The 17,088-nt window shown below is 46.3% G+C and overlaps 1 protein-coding gene and 1 long non-coding RNA gene across 3 annotated transcripts in view; one reads left to right on the top strand and one right to left on the bottom strand.

Annotated features, from left to right (window-relative positions):
- Positions 1-13,403, bottom strand: part of ets1 (ETS proto-oncogene 1, transcription factor) — a 36,989-nt gene extending 23,586 nt beyond the window's left edge. Inside the window, exons 1-3 of one of the 2 annotated variants that reach the window (XM_086215440.1) lie at positions 13,279-13,403; positions 12,017-12,118; positions 9,065-9,212 (exon numbers count right to left, since the gene is read on the bottom strand). In XM_086215440.1, the coding sequence (XP_086071566.1) occupies positions 9,065-9,212; positions 12,017-12,085 (217 nt within the window). In that variant the 5' untranslated portion in view covers positions 12,086-12,118; positions 13,279-13,403. Of the gene's footprint in view, positions 1-1,271; positions 1,663-9,064; positions 9,213-12,016; positions 12,119-13,278 lie in introns of those variants that run through there. The other variant, XM_086215441.1, reaches the window with a different exon arrangement.
- Positions 1,785-2,959, top strand: LOC147254022 (uncharacterized). The gene is made up of 3 exons (XR_015118105.1): positions 1,785-2,021; positions 2,360-2,483; positions 2,622-2,959. It is a non-coding gene; the product is annotated as an uncharacterized LOC147254022 (long non-coding RNA).
- Positions 13,404-17,088: the final 3,685 nt, after the last annotated feature.

Below are 17,088 nucleotides of genomic sequence, written 5' to 3'. Positions count from 1 at the left end.
GTACGACTTCCACCATCCAAAAACAGTGTTCTTGTCATGAGTGCTGTTCTTTGTATGGCTGGTGTTGGTTTCTGGAATCTGAAACATGTAGGACATTTATAGCACATCTAGTATTCATCTAGTCAACTTATGAACTGCTCCTTGGCAGCCTCAGCTTGACCCAAGTGCACCCAACACAAGCGTAATTTGGAGAAAGCATTGCGAAATCGTTTTGCAAGATAGTGCTACGCTTTAGCAACTTAACTGCAGCTGTCAGCGTTTTTAATGCGTGTCTGTGAGATGTGCATGTGTGAAGCTAGGCTCTGCAGGTACTGACAGAGAGCAGTGAGTGGTTAATGTGGTGAGTCACGGCTCCTTAGTGGGTCAACATTTGCAATTAGTATCAAATTTCCATAATGCATCTGTGCTGCTCTGCTAACGCCACCTGAGCTGCAAAAGCACAGGAGACAAGTTTCTGTAAAAGCTGCTTCATGCAAATTACCCACACACGCTGCCATGTGTAACATCAACCTGTGTAAAAATACAAAATGAGAAGTGAAACCACACAAACGTTTAAGGGTTGTGGTCTTCCCCGTGTGCTGGACTACCCCTGGAGCAAGCCAAGTCCTCCAGGCAGCAGGGTCACAGAGGCTAGCCTCAGCCCTGCAGATTCATCACCTCAGCCTCAACCACTGGTTGTGTGTGTGTGTGTGTGTGTGGGGGGGGGGGGGGGGGTCTTAGACACCACTCATGCCAGCTGAATGGAATGCCTCAATTGGCTCTCCCCTATGTCACACAGGTCAGAGGGTGTAGAGGCCGGAAAGGATGGAGGTGCAGGGAGGAAGCTGGATGAGGAGACAGATCAGCAGCGACCAGTGACAAACAACCAGTGACAAACACTTGGGAGCAAATCTGGAAATGTCATGAATGTGTTCCTTCACATGCCAAGGCATTTGTAAACTACGAAGCTCTCAGCCTGGTAGCTATCTGGCATTACATAATTAAGTCTGCTTTTGTTTAAGACGTGTGTGGTAACTTTTTCCATATTTGCGCCATGTCTCAGAGGCAACGTCATTTTAGAGCTCACCGGTCAGAACATGATTCATTCAGTTGTAAGGAGAAACACATTTCTGAGCCTCCGGCGTGATTGATTTGCTCTCAAGTTGTCCAAAATTGAGCAACAACGTCTTCACACAGAAACATCAGGAGCATCAGGACACCTCGGAGCGCATCTGTGACCGGCAGACACACAACCAAGCGCCCGGCTCCACGAGAGGAGTTCCACTACTCACCGTCCATCTTTTCAGCCTTTATGATGGTTAACGTCGGTTTCATATCGACAGCCGCCGTCATGATCATCAGGTCATTAACAGCGCCGCGTCCCTCTTTATTCTAACGGCTCCAAACGCAAAAATACTGGCGAGAATCTTCCTTCAGCGCGCCGGGGAACTCTGCTGTCCGATGATTGAAGCTTCCCTCTCTCACTAAACACTGGTGGGATTTCTTTTACTCCCAACTTGTCTCTTTCCCTCCTTCCCTCTCCGATACACACACACACACTCCTTCTTTTCCTCGTTCTTTCTCACTCACTCACTCACTCACACACTCACTCCTTCCGCTCTATCTCTGGGTGATATGGGCGTTACAGTGCGAGGAGCAACGACAGCTGAAGGGGGCGGTGTTTGAGGAGGGGGGGCGACTTGCCAGTTGATTCACAATTCAATTACGAGCTCTCCCCAGACACACACGCACGCACACGCACGCACACACACGCACACACACACTACTACTACAGGCGTGTCTGTGTGGCCCTTCACGTCATCGGCTGGAAGTTTCCCGCAAATTGGTGTTTCGCAGGGACGAGAAGCAGGAGACGTGAACTGTTGCATCGCCTGAGACTTTCCTGGACCCCTGACAGGGGGACACCTTCCAAACATGTCACCAACACTTCATCCAGTGACTCGTCATTGGGTCTCTCATGACGACACATTCCAGCGTGTGTGTGGATGTGTGGACGCCGAGAGTTCACTCCCTTTCAGAGTGTGAGTCTGTGCTGGAACACACGTCTTGATTCCACATACGGGAGCCTGTAAGCGAAACACCCTGGAAGTCCATTCACTTCCTACGGTGAAGCTCCTCCTTCCGTTATTTCCGGTGCCTAATATGGCTGGAGTATGTTTAAAAATGAAGAATATACACAGATTATGGATAGAAGTGTCTGATTGGCTCTGGGATTGGCGGTTAATTTGATCTGTTTTCTGACACCTAGATGACCAACGTCCTCCTTCACCTCAGGGGGATGTGCAGAGGCTGCCTGATGATGCACACTGAGCAGGGTCTTGATTGTCTTTTTGCACATCTGCATTTTCTTTCTGCCCAGGAACAATGACTGAGCCTACCTGCAAATTGGAAATTTGCTCTGTCACTGGCGAAGAATCAAGGCAGCGAGTCTGGGCCCTTTAGCAACAGGAAAATTTCTCCCTGAACAATCCTCCGTCATGAGGGTAAGTCAGCCTACGATCGCCATCAATACTTTTTCGAGACCTGTATATGTGTGTTTGTGAATGGCGTGATGTGGATGGAGGCAGGGGAGCCAAGGATATTGATCAGGGATGGATTTTTAAACCAGCAGTACTTCACAGGTTCCATTAGCAGCTCTGGGTCGGGTTTCACTGGCCTGATAGGAGCCTCGTTGAGGAAGAACGCTCATGGGTTCTGCGGTGAGAGGAGCTGCCTCCGAGTAGAGGGGGTGATGGAGGAGAAGAATAGACGAAGGGAGCACTACTTCATCCAAGTCAGTCTCCCACTCTCTCTCTCTGACTGGACCTCTTTGTTTTCTGTTAATGAACTCCCTTGTATCTGTTCTTTAAAGGACAGCTTGAGTCCTTCTGTGCCTAAGGGCAGCCATTAGGGTTTTAATGGTGTAGCTGACTAATACCTTGGCTGGTGCCACTGTAGATTATCCCAATATGTGTTTTACGTGGCCTTTTATCCATCCTTCGCCTTCCTTTAAACCTGCATGTCTAGGATTATAAGAAATTACGCCATATTGGTTTGAAGATGCTTACTCATAATGATACGAGCAAAAAGGAATCATTAAACAGAAAAATACAATCAAATAAATGGGCTTTCAAATAAAGAACGTTGCAAGGTTTTTGTGCTCAATTCCTGCTGTCAGGACACATTTGATAGCACTTTGTTACTCAAAGCAGTGACGTTTCTATCACCAGAAATGCAGCCTCGTGTAGGCCGACAACCAAACTGCACGTTGTTTTGTGGAAAGAACATAACGGTGTGAGGGAAATGATTAAAAATGTTGCAGCGAGCATTCAGTTTATCTCCAAAATGATCTGTCAGCTGAAGTTTTACACAAAATGATCTCAGAAAACAAACGCAGAAACAAATTGTGCCATTTCCTGCTGGGACCGGGGATTGTTAATTGTTTTCCACTTAAAAAAAAACCCAAACAATCGCGCAGTGATGTGCAAGTCTGCATGAGAACAAAATATCATGGATCAAAAAAGTTTTAGTTCCAGGGTCTCTTTTCGTGACCTGGTAAGTGCTGTTGCCATGGATCTGACAGCTAGCTGGCTCCACGCTCTGCTGCAGTAAACACACAGGCACCTCCAGCATGTGTCTGGCTGTCTCACTCTCACTGTCACATCTGTGTTTTCTGCCTGTCTATAATCCTCACATGTAACTGTCACACCTGCTACTTTTCACAGAGTTAACCGCTCTCTTCAATTTCGAGCAAATGCATTCAGCTGTCAAGGGACATTTGCTCGGATGGTGGAATCGTTTCAGTCGCTTGTATTTGTTTATTTTTGCTCACAGTTGTTTGTTTGTTTTTATTACGTGTGGACGTAAAATATGAAGCATGATTTCACTGGACTGCAATGAGAGTGAAATATGTCAGACAATAGCTACTCTGTGTGAATGGACCGCTTGTAGCATGTAATCAATCAGTCACTCATTTACTCAACACACACGCGCAGATGGGTGGTGGACACACACACACACACATACAGAGAGAGAGAGAGAGAGACAAAGAGAGAGGGAGAGCAGACAGTAAAACAGTAGGATCTTTGTGGCCTCTGTCTTGTGGCGCTATCAGTGCTGGATGCTGTCTGAAGGTGCCACAGGCTGGATGCCCTCCTGCTGAGATCTGAGGGTGAGCTGGGCTAGGAATGGTGTGTGTGTGTGTGTGTGTGTGTGTGTGTGTGTGTGTGTGTGTGTGTGTAGGTGTTTGTGCTCATGTGTGGTGTACTGTGCTTGTATTCATCTTTCCCTTGTGCCTCACATTCCAGCCTGCTCTGAGTGTATGTGTGTGAGAGAGAGAGAGAGAGAGAGAGAGAGAAAGTGTGTGTGTGTGTGTGTGTGTGTGTGTGTGTGTGTGTGTGTGTGTGTGTGTGTGTGTGTGTGTGTGTGTGTGTAAGTGCACTGGGAAAGTAGCAGAGCCCCCCTGAATAAAGGCTTTTCTGAACAATTAGCTTCGCTAAAAAGGACATCTCTTCCTCCATTAGCAGCACCACGTGCCCCCCATCACTCCATTGTGCAGATAATTCAATTATCCCCACCCCCCTCTGAGTCTTTTTGCCTCCCAGACCTCCCTCTCCTCTTCTTGCCATCCCTCCATCTCTCCCTCCTATTCTGTTAGCATCATGCTCTCAGATAGAGCTCCGCGAGTACACAGCTGAAGGGACAATACACCAGGCTACGGCTTTAATTTAGTTCTCAATGAATACATGAAGGTTGTACATTGTAGCTGCACACAAAAAGACGCTACCCTGAAAAGAACATAACGCAGCTGTAATAATGTGGATGGATGCGTTCATTCATTGCCTGATACACCCTCCTTGAAGAATTATGAACAGTAAATGTTTTATAGGGAGGACTTGCTCTTTTAAACTCACATATCGAGGCAAAAGCAGAGGCAATGACTCTTCCTATTCTTGTAAACTAATTGTAATTAAGAGTGCATGGATGTTGCTAAGCTCATGACACTCACATTAGAACAACAGAGGGGTCGGCCTCAGGATCCTGTACAGCGCCACCCTTCCTGATGAGCTGGCATTTTTTTGCATCATCAATGATTGCATGTGTTTCAGTACTGCATGTTCTCGAGCTGAAGTGGTTTCTAATTACTCAGTGCTATCAAGAGGAACTTTCCACACTATAACACATCCTAGAAATAAACCCACAGAGCTCTGGAAAAAGGAAGTTGACAATGTGGGTATTTAGCTGATGCTTCACAGCGGAGCATCTATCAAATACTGGCTCTAATGGAAGGAGACGTTTAGCTGCCAGTGAGAGGAAACTACTGAGACATTTCATCAAAAATAGGCGATTTATTCAAAATGAATCTCTTATTCTCTCAGGTTATCCTCTGAGTTCAGTGCAGCAGCACGTTGAGATACAAATGACAGTGGCTGTGTTTCAATGAACGATGCAGACACTTTTCACAAGTCTGATGTGGAGCTCATTCGGTTTGTACGGGCTTCTAAAAATACTATAAAATGTACGTACGTACAGTGACATTGCAACATATTACTGCTTTCCTCTGTTTATTGGCCAACACCTCTTGCCTCTGAACTCTGATAATGCAGTTCAAATCAAGGACCACGGCAGTGGTATGTTCATTCCTCCACAGTTGTCTGTTGCTTTTCCGTGTTTCCACTCTTGTTTTGTTTTATTGTTGGAGGGGGAAGTGTGCGCTGGCCTGATTAGCATCACTGTTTCCTCCTTTCCCATAACCCCCTAGACCCCCGCAGGCTGCCTGTTTACTTTTCGAAATAAAAAATGGGCCTGCACCCGTGAGGACGTGCCCCTCATCAGAGACGAAGCCCCCTGTCTCCCACCCTCAAGGCTCCACATCGCAGATCCTCCTCCCCTGCTCTCTTTTCCAACCACCACTCTCCGTCCTGCGACTTATCCCTCGTCCTAACCGTCTCCTCAAACTCTATTCCACCCACTCTCTCTTCTCTTTCCACCCCCCCCCCCCCCATCCAACCGTCCAGCTGTCAAATCACATCAAATAAAACACAGGCCAATGGTCCCTGAGTGCCAGATCACAGCTGTGTCTGCCTGGACTAAATGGATGTGCATGTTTAAATGTACAGTGAACTCAAGAGTGCCTGGGAGTTGGTCTGTGTGTGTGTGTGTGTGTGTGTGTGTGTGTGTGTGTGTGTGTGTGTGTGTGTGTGTGGAGTCCAAAACTGCATGCATACGTGCGTGTGCTAGCATGTGTGTATGCGTGTGCATTAATGAATGGGAGGATGCTGAAATACAATACACAGCAGAGTGCAGGGTGAGAAATTAATGAATGAATATGTGGAGTGTCTGCATCACTCCAGGATGTTTGGGGGGTTGACTCTGTGTGTGCGTATGTGTGTGTGTGTTTGTGTGTGTGTGTGTGTGTGTCTGTGTGTGATATGTGGGCCCTGAATTTCAATAACACTGCACAGAAAAAGGCACTAACTCCGGTTGCTCACACACACACACACACACACACACACATACATATGTATACACACACACGCGCGCGCGCGCGCACACACACACAGGAGGGATTTTACAATAGATGTTTACAACCAGCCCTGCAGTGTGAGCCCTGGACAGTGAGGAGCAGGGCTGGGTCAGTGTAAACATGGCCATGCCATGGCTGTTGGCTGTCAGGAAGCACTGTGTGTGACATTGGGCTCAGGGCCAAACATGCGATAGTCCTTTAACATCCAACTTCGCCGTCTCACATCTGCTCTGTTCTCTGTCTTGCTCACACAACCACATTTCATTTTAACAACCCGACCCATTCTCAGTGAAAAGAAAGGCAACTTCTGTTGGGAAAGTTGAGAATTTTGGCAACTTCCCCGCTGTTCTTCACAAAAATAACCAACTGAATTATCATGCCTATGTCACCTGCTGCCACTAAATGTTTCATTTATGCGTCTTTACAAGATTAAGCTTTAAAATGTCTCATTTCATCTGTTTTCTGTTTGTAATGTTGCCCTATCACACTTCCATTGAGCTGAGTAAAGATGTTGTGATCTACACACAACTGGTCGAGACTCTTATTTCCTCCTTCAACAACCTGATTTGTTTTAATGAAACTTGTCTGCTGTTAATGAGCAAAATCATAATCAAATTAAAAACAGCACAACTTTAGTTATTTTAAAAAATGCTGAGAATGCTGAATATTCAAAGGGAGACACTGTTGTGTTCAGTTGGAGAGAAATGAGTCAAAGCAAGGTTTGCAGGTAGTGAGACTGTGTCAGAGGTTATTTAGCTGCCACTGAGGTTAGCAAAGACTCGTATGCTGGTAAAACGTTAACCTCAGTGGCAGCTAAAGATGCCACATACAAGCGCTGAATGACTCAGACAGCGTGTCCAGGTGGCTTGAACGCTGTAAGAACTGCAGTCTGCATAATGTAGGGTTTTGGAGGAGGACAAGAAAATAAAAGGTCAGAGCTCGGTCATTTTTTTCCACTCAGCAATGTTTATGTCAACGATTTAGCGCTGGGAGCAATGAAGTGAGGGCTCCAAAGGAGTGTGTCTCTGGCAACAAACATCAGCAAATCCCATCAAATCCTGACTCCCTCACACACACTTATATACACACACACACACTCACTCACACACACACACACACTCACTCACTCACTCACTCACTCACTCACTCACTCACACACACACTCTCTCTCTCTCACATACACACACACACACACTCACACACACACACACACACACACACACACACACACACACACACACTTACACTCACTCACACATACACACACACACATACACAGGCCCCCTCCACCTCTCCAGAGACCAAACTAGAGGCTTGGGAAAAAGATGGCCGCCCTTTGGCCCCCTGCCTTGCCCCCTGCATCCAGCTAAGGGAGGTGACGGAAGAAGGCTTGTGCCCCCCAGCACCCCTACCCCACTCCCGTGGCGTGCGTCCCAGTCTGCCAGCATCAATCACTTTTGAGGATGAGAAGAGGCCGGAGTCAAGCACAGGCAAATGCACTGGAAAGAATGTTCCAGTTTAAAATAAAACTAATTTGCAACAAAAAAAAAAAAAAAAACAGCAAGAGAGGACTGGAAGCAGAAAAATGCAGAGCAATAAGCTGACCCCAGAAGAGGCAGAGTGGATGACAGGGCGGAAAAAGGAGAGGGGGGGGGGGGGGGGGGGTCTGGTAAAGGCATTGCCCTCCAGGTCAGCATCACCTACGTCACATTCTGAGCAGCCAGCACAGCTGAAACTCTGTGTGTGTGTTAAAATAACACAAAATGAGGGAGTTTGAATGTGTGTCAGACATCATGCGTCAGTGTGACTGATGATCCATTTAGCGTTTTGCAGTTTTACAAACTCTTCTGTTTGGTTGAGGTTGTTTATTAATCCTCCTTTGTCTGTTGTCATGCATTTAAAAGCTGAAACACGTGTAATGGGTACATGGATGATGACGAACAATCACTGAATCATTACAGCTTCATGTACTTCACCTAAATATGCAGAAAGAGCCGGCCACATGTCTTTAGCTTGAAGCTAATGGAGACTGCCAACAACGGCCAAACTGCAAAAAGTTGCAATTACAGTCTCTCGATGTGAGCGAGTTCCTTCACCTGGATGGATCATCAGGTGACACTCAGCCATGGCAGCTACAAACTGGAAGCATGATAATTGTTGTGGAATTCTAAGCCAGATGAAGCAGACGTGGATTACATCAGACGATGTGCTCCAGAGCTTCTAAATGGGTGACTTTTAGTCAAGTTTTGCTTTCGTTAGCTGGCAGTCTCCGTTAGCTTCAAGCTAAATTTACGTGGCTGTCTCTTCCTGCATTCTGGAGTCCCACAAAGTAATGCAGGAGGGAAAAAACATCTTTGTCATCGCAAGGCAACTCTTTGAGATGAATCCATCCATCCAGCCGTCTAGCTGGGGGGCCACAGTGAGGACCACTGCACCACCGTGCCGCCTCAATACATCGTTCCATGATGAATTTTAGGAAACATTACGGTGTAAAAAGTCATCATGGCAGGTGTGTTTCCCAAGTCTAACTGAACCATGTTTTAGCTGGTTAGGTCCTACCTGTGGGGCACATGTCGTGTCCGTTGGGCACCTCCTGCAGTGGTATATCCTGGGGGTAGAGGGGCTGGGAAGGGTAGTGCTGCTGCTGAGGGTGAACCACACCTGGGAGCTGGGTCTGAGGGCCCACTGCAAGCCCTCCACTTGGCCTCTGGGGAACAGCATGCTTGGTCATTTACCTATTTTAGTTTATCCAGCACATTAAAGGAGTTACATCTGAAACAGCAGATCAAAACCTCCAGTGGCTTTCTCTGACCTTGGATTGTGAAACTATGTTTTCATTGTTTTCATCAGGTCTAAATTTGTCTCCTTCAGTTTATCTTTGCTGTGTTGTTTTATCCTGCTTATCACAGAAACATTCACGTAAGAGGCCGCACCGAGGGGAAGTCTAAAGTCAGGACTTGACAGGGGAGCCAGGAGAGATATGGAGTTCTGTGTGGATACATGAGATAGACAGGGGCGATAGCCACTCAGCCATTTTTAGCATATCAAGAATTTAGCATTTGTCAACAAACAAAAACTCTATGGATATTGTTGGTTGTTTCTTTTTAAGAGAGATTTGAAGAGGCGATTGGTATTTTTCTCAGAAGAGAAAATAGAACATGTTCTTGGTATCTTTCACATGCGTTTCATGTTGCTCTTGAACATTTTGCTGGACGTTCATTTTGTTTTCTTCTCAGATTCCCATTCAAGTAGAGGACTGGTTGTTTTTATTGTAAGTGCTCAAGAAGCAGAGTGATGACAGACTGTCCTCCCAATGTGTCCTCTTCTGGGATGTTACTATCTTACAGGAGAACTGTGTGTGTGTGTGTGTGTGTGTGTGTGTGTGTGTGTGTGCGCGCGCGCGCCTGCTCCTTAATCACTCCTGAACAAAAAGAGGGACAGAAATACAGATGTGGGCTTTCCACTGACCTCTGGTTCTAACCCAGGCTGCAGAGTTGAACTTCATTGCTACATAAAATGTGGCTATCGTGAAGAAGCACTGTGAAAGAGTCCGAGATATAATTTGATAGAAGAGAGAATAGAATGAGTAAAGAATATCTTTGTCCTCTCCTCTTCATTGTCACATGACTAAAGAAGCAAGAAAGGACATGATTGAGAATGTTTTTTTCCCCCAGGTTACACCAGAGCACACGCCTCTTAGTATGTTAAATGTCATATGTAACTGACAGGCTGACAGAGTGAATGCCAATCTGATAAGCATCCCCTGCTTAAGCACAGCAGCATTTATCTGTAGTTGGCCAGCTTTATGGATGGCTAACATGACCAGAGGATCAGAGAGGCCAATTTATGAGACCCTTCAGGGGTTTGCGGGGGTTGCTACCATGTCCTATTTGGCGAGAGGGAAAAGTTGGGAAGCATGGAGGGAGCCACAAGATGATTTATGGGTTTAGAGAGATGGATAAAGATAGTTTTGAATACGGAGGTCAGTCCTTAGTTTGCAAAAGGAACAGCAATGGTTCAAATATGAATAGACGCTGTCCTTTAGCCTGCGTTACAGTATTGTTGCTTTCAATCATCATTTTATTGTTCACTTTTTATAACATTTCTTTTCTATTTACATGCTAGTAAACGCAAACCAACTTATTGTGTTGATGTTTTTATGTTTTATCATTTGGTGAATGGACTCATGTTTATGCAGCGGCTTCCCACCTTAGCGGCAGTCAGCGCGCTTAGCAGCGTCGTCTCATTCGTCCGTTCACACGCGCACTCTCACACTGATGGTGGCGCTGCCATGCAGGGTAACGTCCTCCACATCAGGAGCAATTAGGGGCTCAGTGCCTTGCTCAAGGGTGGCGATCGAACCTTTCACTCATTTACTTAATGTTGCTTTGTTGCAACTGTTGTGCATGTTTGCTAACTGGAACTGAGAGACCAACAGACGGACGGACGGATGTCAGACATCTCAACAGTATTTTTTTTCTATTCGTCTGAGCCGCTTGTAATTTCCATCCAGTTATCTGAGGAAAATGATTGTGAAACAAATACAACACAGGCAAGAACCGCAGTGTAAAGATGAAAAGAAAATGTTGATACTTCTGCGTTCAGATGATAATTTATGTAAATTCAGATGACTGGCGCTGCTGAGGTGGCCTTGGTTCACCTTTTGACCAAGTCTGCCCTCGTATACAGAAGTCTCAATTTCAAAGGCAAGCCCCACCACCTGAGCCAATTAGGACCCAGGGAGCAGGATTCTTCAATGTTTTCTATCAGGGCAGTGTGGGGTTTCCATTTACATATAACCTCAGTCTCTTATCCTAATGTGCCGGCGCTCTGCATACAAATGGAGGCATTTATTTTGCTGCTCCTTGGCCTTCACCCTTCAAATTCTCACCTGACAGGAATCCCAATGTTCCCAGCTACCACTGTCTCTGACTCTGTATTCAGCTCTCTCATTTGGAAAATGCTAAGAGCCTTGGTGTTCTTGCAAACGGACCAGTGCACAGCACTGAGGGGGTGGCTTCGCTGGCAGAAGTGTTACTGTGGAGATGGTCTGACTCCAATTTGATTAGTTAGTGGCGAGGTTGGAGGCCTAGGTCTCAGTATTTGCAATATTACGAACAAAAGAGAAGTGCATCTTGGTGCAGGTTGTGTAACACAGAGTTCATAGGAGCAATTTCACAGCCTTGTAGAAAATCGTCTTTTTCAACAGCTGTTTCTAAACTTTTGACAAAATCATGAGGAACAGCATGTGCGGGGACACGACGAGCGCAACACTGACCATACCAAACAGGAACAACGTTCAGATAGAGTGTGTGTTCCGGCAAGGTGATGGAATCCAGAGTTGCAAACACACATATGAACACCCCTCACATGTTCCTGCAGACATTCCAGTGCTGCCATGTGGCCGAGCTGCTCACACACACACAAACACTTCCCTCGCACTCCCGGCAGGCTGTGTGGTAGGTAGCCGAGGCCGTCTTGCACAGAGGTTATTTATGAGGGAGGTCTTACCACTGCGCCCAGACGGTCACAGGGGTGAAGGGCCGGGTAGGAAGAAACTGGATCCATGTAGTAACTCATGGTGGACACAGTGGACAGGAGAAGCAGGGCCTGCTGAAGGGATCAAGATGCAAGCAGATGAGGCACCAATCCATCACATGCTGTTTACACTTTCAGCGTGCAAGTTTGTTGTAAACTGTGTGTGTGTGGCATGAGTGTGTGAGGGGGTAAGGGCGGAGAGAGACATCTTTCAGTAACCTGGAAAAACAACTCTGCTGTTTGGTTTGAAAATGAGCTGTTGGAGAAGACCTTTCCTCAGCCAATCATTTCCTGATTTGGGGTTCAGGGACTTTTGATCGTTCTGTTCAGAGATATAATATTTTGTGGAAAGAAAATCATTTGCAGCGAATCCAACAGGGGCTTGTCAACTCAACGTTTCCATGACTCCCTCCCTGCTCTTTATAAAACCTCCTCCTCTCATTTGCCTCTCCTCCCCCTCATTCTCCTCCTCTTCTCCCTCTGCTTCCTCTCCTTCCTCCTCTCCTACACACATTGCTTATCACTCCACATTGTTTGCTTGATGCAGCATCAAAAAGAGACCGAGCTGAAGGGAAACATTAAAGAGAGAATGTTGTATATATGGACAGTGACATGTTGCATACAGGCCCCCGTCTTCCTCACATTCATATGTTAAGCAATTTGGCATATCTGGGCCGTGACAGCTGCTGACAGATTGAGGGATGATGCGCCAGTGTTCAATGCTTGCAGATGTTCACCCACTCAATAAGATTCAGATGCTCTTGTTTTAGGGAGAAAACGTGCCCATACATCCAAAGTGAATAATGTGTAAATGAGTTCTGTCACTCAAGTGCATGCACCTAAAGCTTGAAATGTCACTGAAGGAAATCAAAGATAAAAGCCTCGTATAAGCGCACTTTGTAGAAAATTGGGTCCCGCTTGCAATTTTTTGGGAAATGTTGAATGTTAACTAATTTTAATCTAAGCCTGCAGTTTCCTGAAATGCAACGAAAATGAAATAATCATTGAAGTACAGCTTAGTTTAAAAGAGATGGAAATGTGCATGCAATTCTTGTTTGAAAGTTCAGAAGGGACCTCCACGCAAATAAACAGACAAAACGGGCGCACCTCAGTTGTGTAAAATTGGAAACTTTAGAGCCAAATCTTTCATCCTGATGCTGCAAAAGAAGTCCGAATCACGCGTCCTTTCATCCCATCAGCTGACCTGCAGTCAAATTTGCTCCAAATAAACTTACCGATTGCGGTGTAGGAAGTTTCCTGTGAGCTGAAGGCGCCGGGCAGCTGACAGCTGAGCGGTGGACTTGAGAGATGCTGTACCTGCTCGCAGCGAGCCCCGCAGAGGAAGGAATATTATGCACACTTGTAGTCCCTCCCTCGATCACACGGTGATCCTCTCCAAATCCTAGTTCCCCTCGTCTCAGGACTCACATGCAGCTGCGCTTCACAGGCAGCCTGTACAGGTGCACGCTGGTGCTGGACTCACATCTGAAGTTGGTTTGCAGTCCTGCAATGTTTCAAAGTCTGAGTACAATCCAGTGTCCATATGAATTCCTCCATAAAGTTTCTCCCAGTTTTTTTTTTTAAATAAGTACACGGGAATGAGGATAGCTGGAGTGAACCATTCATACATCCCTGTCCTCCCTGCTGCTGGCTTAACTTGCTAAATTTCAATAAAATGACCAGAGTTTTAATTAAAGTTGGATTTGAATGGTGGGTGTTTGTTTGCTTGAATTAGCCCTTGTGCTGCTGAGACAGAGGGAAGAGGCAGGAAATCATGGCATGGAGACGGTGCAATAACAATGGCTGATGTTTCTGGGATGTTGTCATGTGGAAAAAAAACATCTGTAAGATTGTTGTGTTCACTTAAAGCTGCTGAATAACTCCTGTCATACAGTGCGACAGCCCGTACGACGGTAGAGCTCCTGTCATACTCTGTCCTGAACTGTGAACCTGTGACACCTGGAAGCCTGGATCGTCAGGTCTCGGTGTGACACCACCGACAGCCTTCTGCTGTGTGAATATTTATTCATTGCCTATCACTGACTCATATCAGCCTATCACACTCAACTCAACCAACGGCCGTGCACGACAGCCCACGACAGCAGCGTTGACCGCCCTTCTGCGAAATGAGAAGTTGCCCCAGTACAACAGCCGCTCTGATAGGCTCAGGTGATAACCAGGTAGGAGTGTGAAGGGTTATCTGTCCATTTGCCTATTTGCCGCATTATTTCTTTATTTATTTACACTGCAGTGATACCTACCATCGTCTCTCTCACTCTCTCTCTCTGTCTATCAGTTTAAAGCTTAACACTTGCGAGCCATCTGAAACACCTTGTGGTTCCACGATAATTCCATGACCCCAGAGCAGCATTTGTTTGAATTAGAAAGTGCACGGTTCAAACCTCCTGACAGCCGCTGCTTTTAACAGTAAATCTTAAACTCCAGGATATGTGTGTGTGTGTGTGTGTGTGTGTGTGTGTGTGGTGTGTGTGTGGTGTGTGTGTGTGTGTGTGTGTGTGTGTGTGTGTGTGTGTGTGTGTGTGTGTGTGTGTAAGAGAGGAGCTGAAGGGGGGTCAAGTCCAAGGTGAGAGGCGTGAAGAAGTACCATAAGGGGCTCAGTGGCAGGCAGCCTGCATTTTCTCAAGACCTTGTCTGAATCCCTCTCCATACTCAGTGCCTCAGCGCCTCGGGCCCCCGGGGGACACAGATGGGCAACACGTCGGGGGCAAAAGGCGAGGGTATGACTTATTGCCATGTGGAGAGAAAAGCACAGGGCGCGCCCTTGTGATGGGACCAAATTGAATAAAAGCAGGGATGAATGTGATCCAGATCTTCAGCCGATGCTCGGGCAATGCTGTTTCAATTAGCCGGCTCGCCAGTTCAAAGGCGAAGCCCTCGATACACTTCTGCTCTGCATGAAGCCACTATCATCACTCTGCCCCTCACCTTTCACCTCCCCGTTATGGTGCCACCTTTCTCTGAGTCGGCGTGTATGCGCTGGTCGTGCTCATGTTTCACATTAAACAGATAGTGAACGCCTTGCCATCACCTCCAATAAAAGCCATCAGTCAGAGGGCCTGCCTGGGTTTACAGCCTCCACCATCAATCTACGTGAAGTCGCTTTTGCTTCAGTGTTCTTGCGTCTACATCAGCTCTGTCACTGTGTCTCTACCTGAATATTTAAGATAAAACTTGAGGAAACTGTCTAGTATCTCAATCTGATTTTGGTTTTACGCTTTATTGAATCAGGTGTCACATTCCTGACGGTTCTGTCAGCAGTTTCGAATCTTGAATGGCTGCAGCTTTCGTGGCAGGTTCCTTCACTGCTCTCAATCATGTACAGTGTGAGGAGTCATGGAGGGGTCACTTTCCTATCCCTGTCTTCTCTCAGAAGTGACGGTCCTACGAGACACCTGAGTCAGATTTGATCAGCTCTTTAAATGGCCGTTAGCAGTTGTCATCGGGTGTAGCGTCGCCCTGCTCGGCCTCCTTATATATGAGCCTCCTGGTTAGGACTCGTGGCCTGTGGGGCTGTTTGCCTCGTAAAGAATCAAAACTGATACTAACACTCATTTCACGGGCTGAAAACATCTGAAAAGCCTGGTGTGTAAATTTAAGACCAGACTGAAAATAGCAAAAACCATCCTATGAACTGAAAATGGGGAATCAAGCTGGAGGCAGAGCAAATATTTCAGCTGATAAAGCAGTGTGTTGCAGATTAAACATCAGTTACGATAAACAGGACTCAGCGCTTGTGTCATCTCTTCTCGGTGAGCGATGGAGTTCTGTCCTCTGCGAGCTTTATTTAAATCAGCTCACTGAACCGTACCACTGGTCCCCTGTGTGGTGGTGAGCAGCTTCACACCGTGGATCCGTTTGTCTCATTTTCTCATTTTGGATCTTCCAAAGATAGAGCTGACAGGTGATATTAATGGTCTTTTATTAGCATCATCCTGATTGCTACAGATTTTTTGGAAGTGAGAGATGGAGCAAAAGAGCAAGAGCGAAGGAAAAAAAGACAGTCCTCCACCCACCACTTCTCATAGGAGATGGCTTCTCTCTTTGATAGCCTGCCCAAATCTGTTCCCCCCATAGAAACTGCCCTGCAGATGTTGTTGCTGTATGCCGACTACAAAGAAGGAGCCCTTTATGAGAGGAACATCTATTTTGGGCCTCAGTGTTTCCGAGCCGTGGTGCTCAGTGTGAGAAGTACAGGCCTAATCTTCTACTGCTGAAAACTCTGTTTTATTTCTTGCCCGTGATATTTTTAGATGAAAGCCCAGTCCTAATGAATAAAGTGAGGATGTAATATTTTATGGCAGTATCAATATGCCACCATTGCAGTGGGCTTGGGCCTGAAAAAGTCTGCTTTGCTGTTGATATCAGCAGACAGAGAGGAGGGGGAAAATGGAGCAGTGACCTCAGCGAAGCCAGGAACACGGAGAAGTCTGTGAATCAGGCCTGACTAGATTCATTTACAGTGTTTGTGGTTCTACACACCCTCACCCAAAGAACCGTGACTGTTGCTCTGTGAGGCAAAGGTCTTGAGGGCAATATTAGCTCTTGATATTATCTTTAATTAAAGAACCAATCCCTCAGCCAAGTTGTCCAAACAGCCCTAAATAGGCCCTGTAAATCAGACAAACATCCTCAATATTTGATGGGTCGAGAGTGTGTGCTGTAGCCTCCAGATGGTTTGTGTTTCTCAGGCGTTTCATGAGGGATGGTATGGGACACTGATCTTCTGTTCGAGTCGGCCTCTCGACAGAACAAGTTCCTCCACATCACATGCTGAGTTGTTGGATTTCTGCCTGGGTTGCTCCTGCACTCTTTTTGTGTCCTCTTTGTTGGTTTGTGTGTATTGGATGTGTATGCTCCAGTTTGACTCCTCCATTTATGAGTCACTGTTGCGTGAATTCATTTTCATACCGGCAAAAAAAGGATTCAGCCACTGCTCATCACACAAAGCACTTTTAGTCATCGATGTGGAAACATAATCCACCTGAATGCCAGAGCTCAACAATCGTTTCACTCACAAACAAATT

The sequence above is a fragment of the Aulostomus chinensis genome, chromosome 10 (genome assembly GCF_037954235.1).
Source record: "Aulostomus chinensis isolate RoL2024-O1b breed Wild chromosome 10, RoL_Achi_v1.0, whole genome shotgun sequence".
In the NCBI taxonomy this organism is placed as follows: Eukaryota; Metazoa; Chordata; class Actinopteri; order Syngnathiformes; family Aulostomidae; genus Aulostomus; species Aulostomus chinensis.
This window is presented reverse-complemented; position numbering and strand designations above follow the sequence as displayed.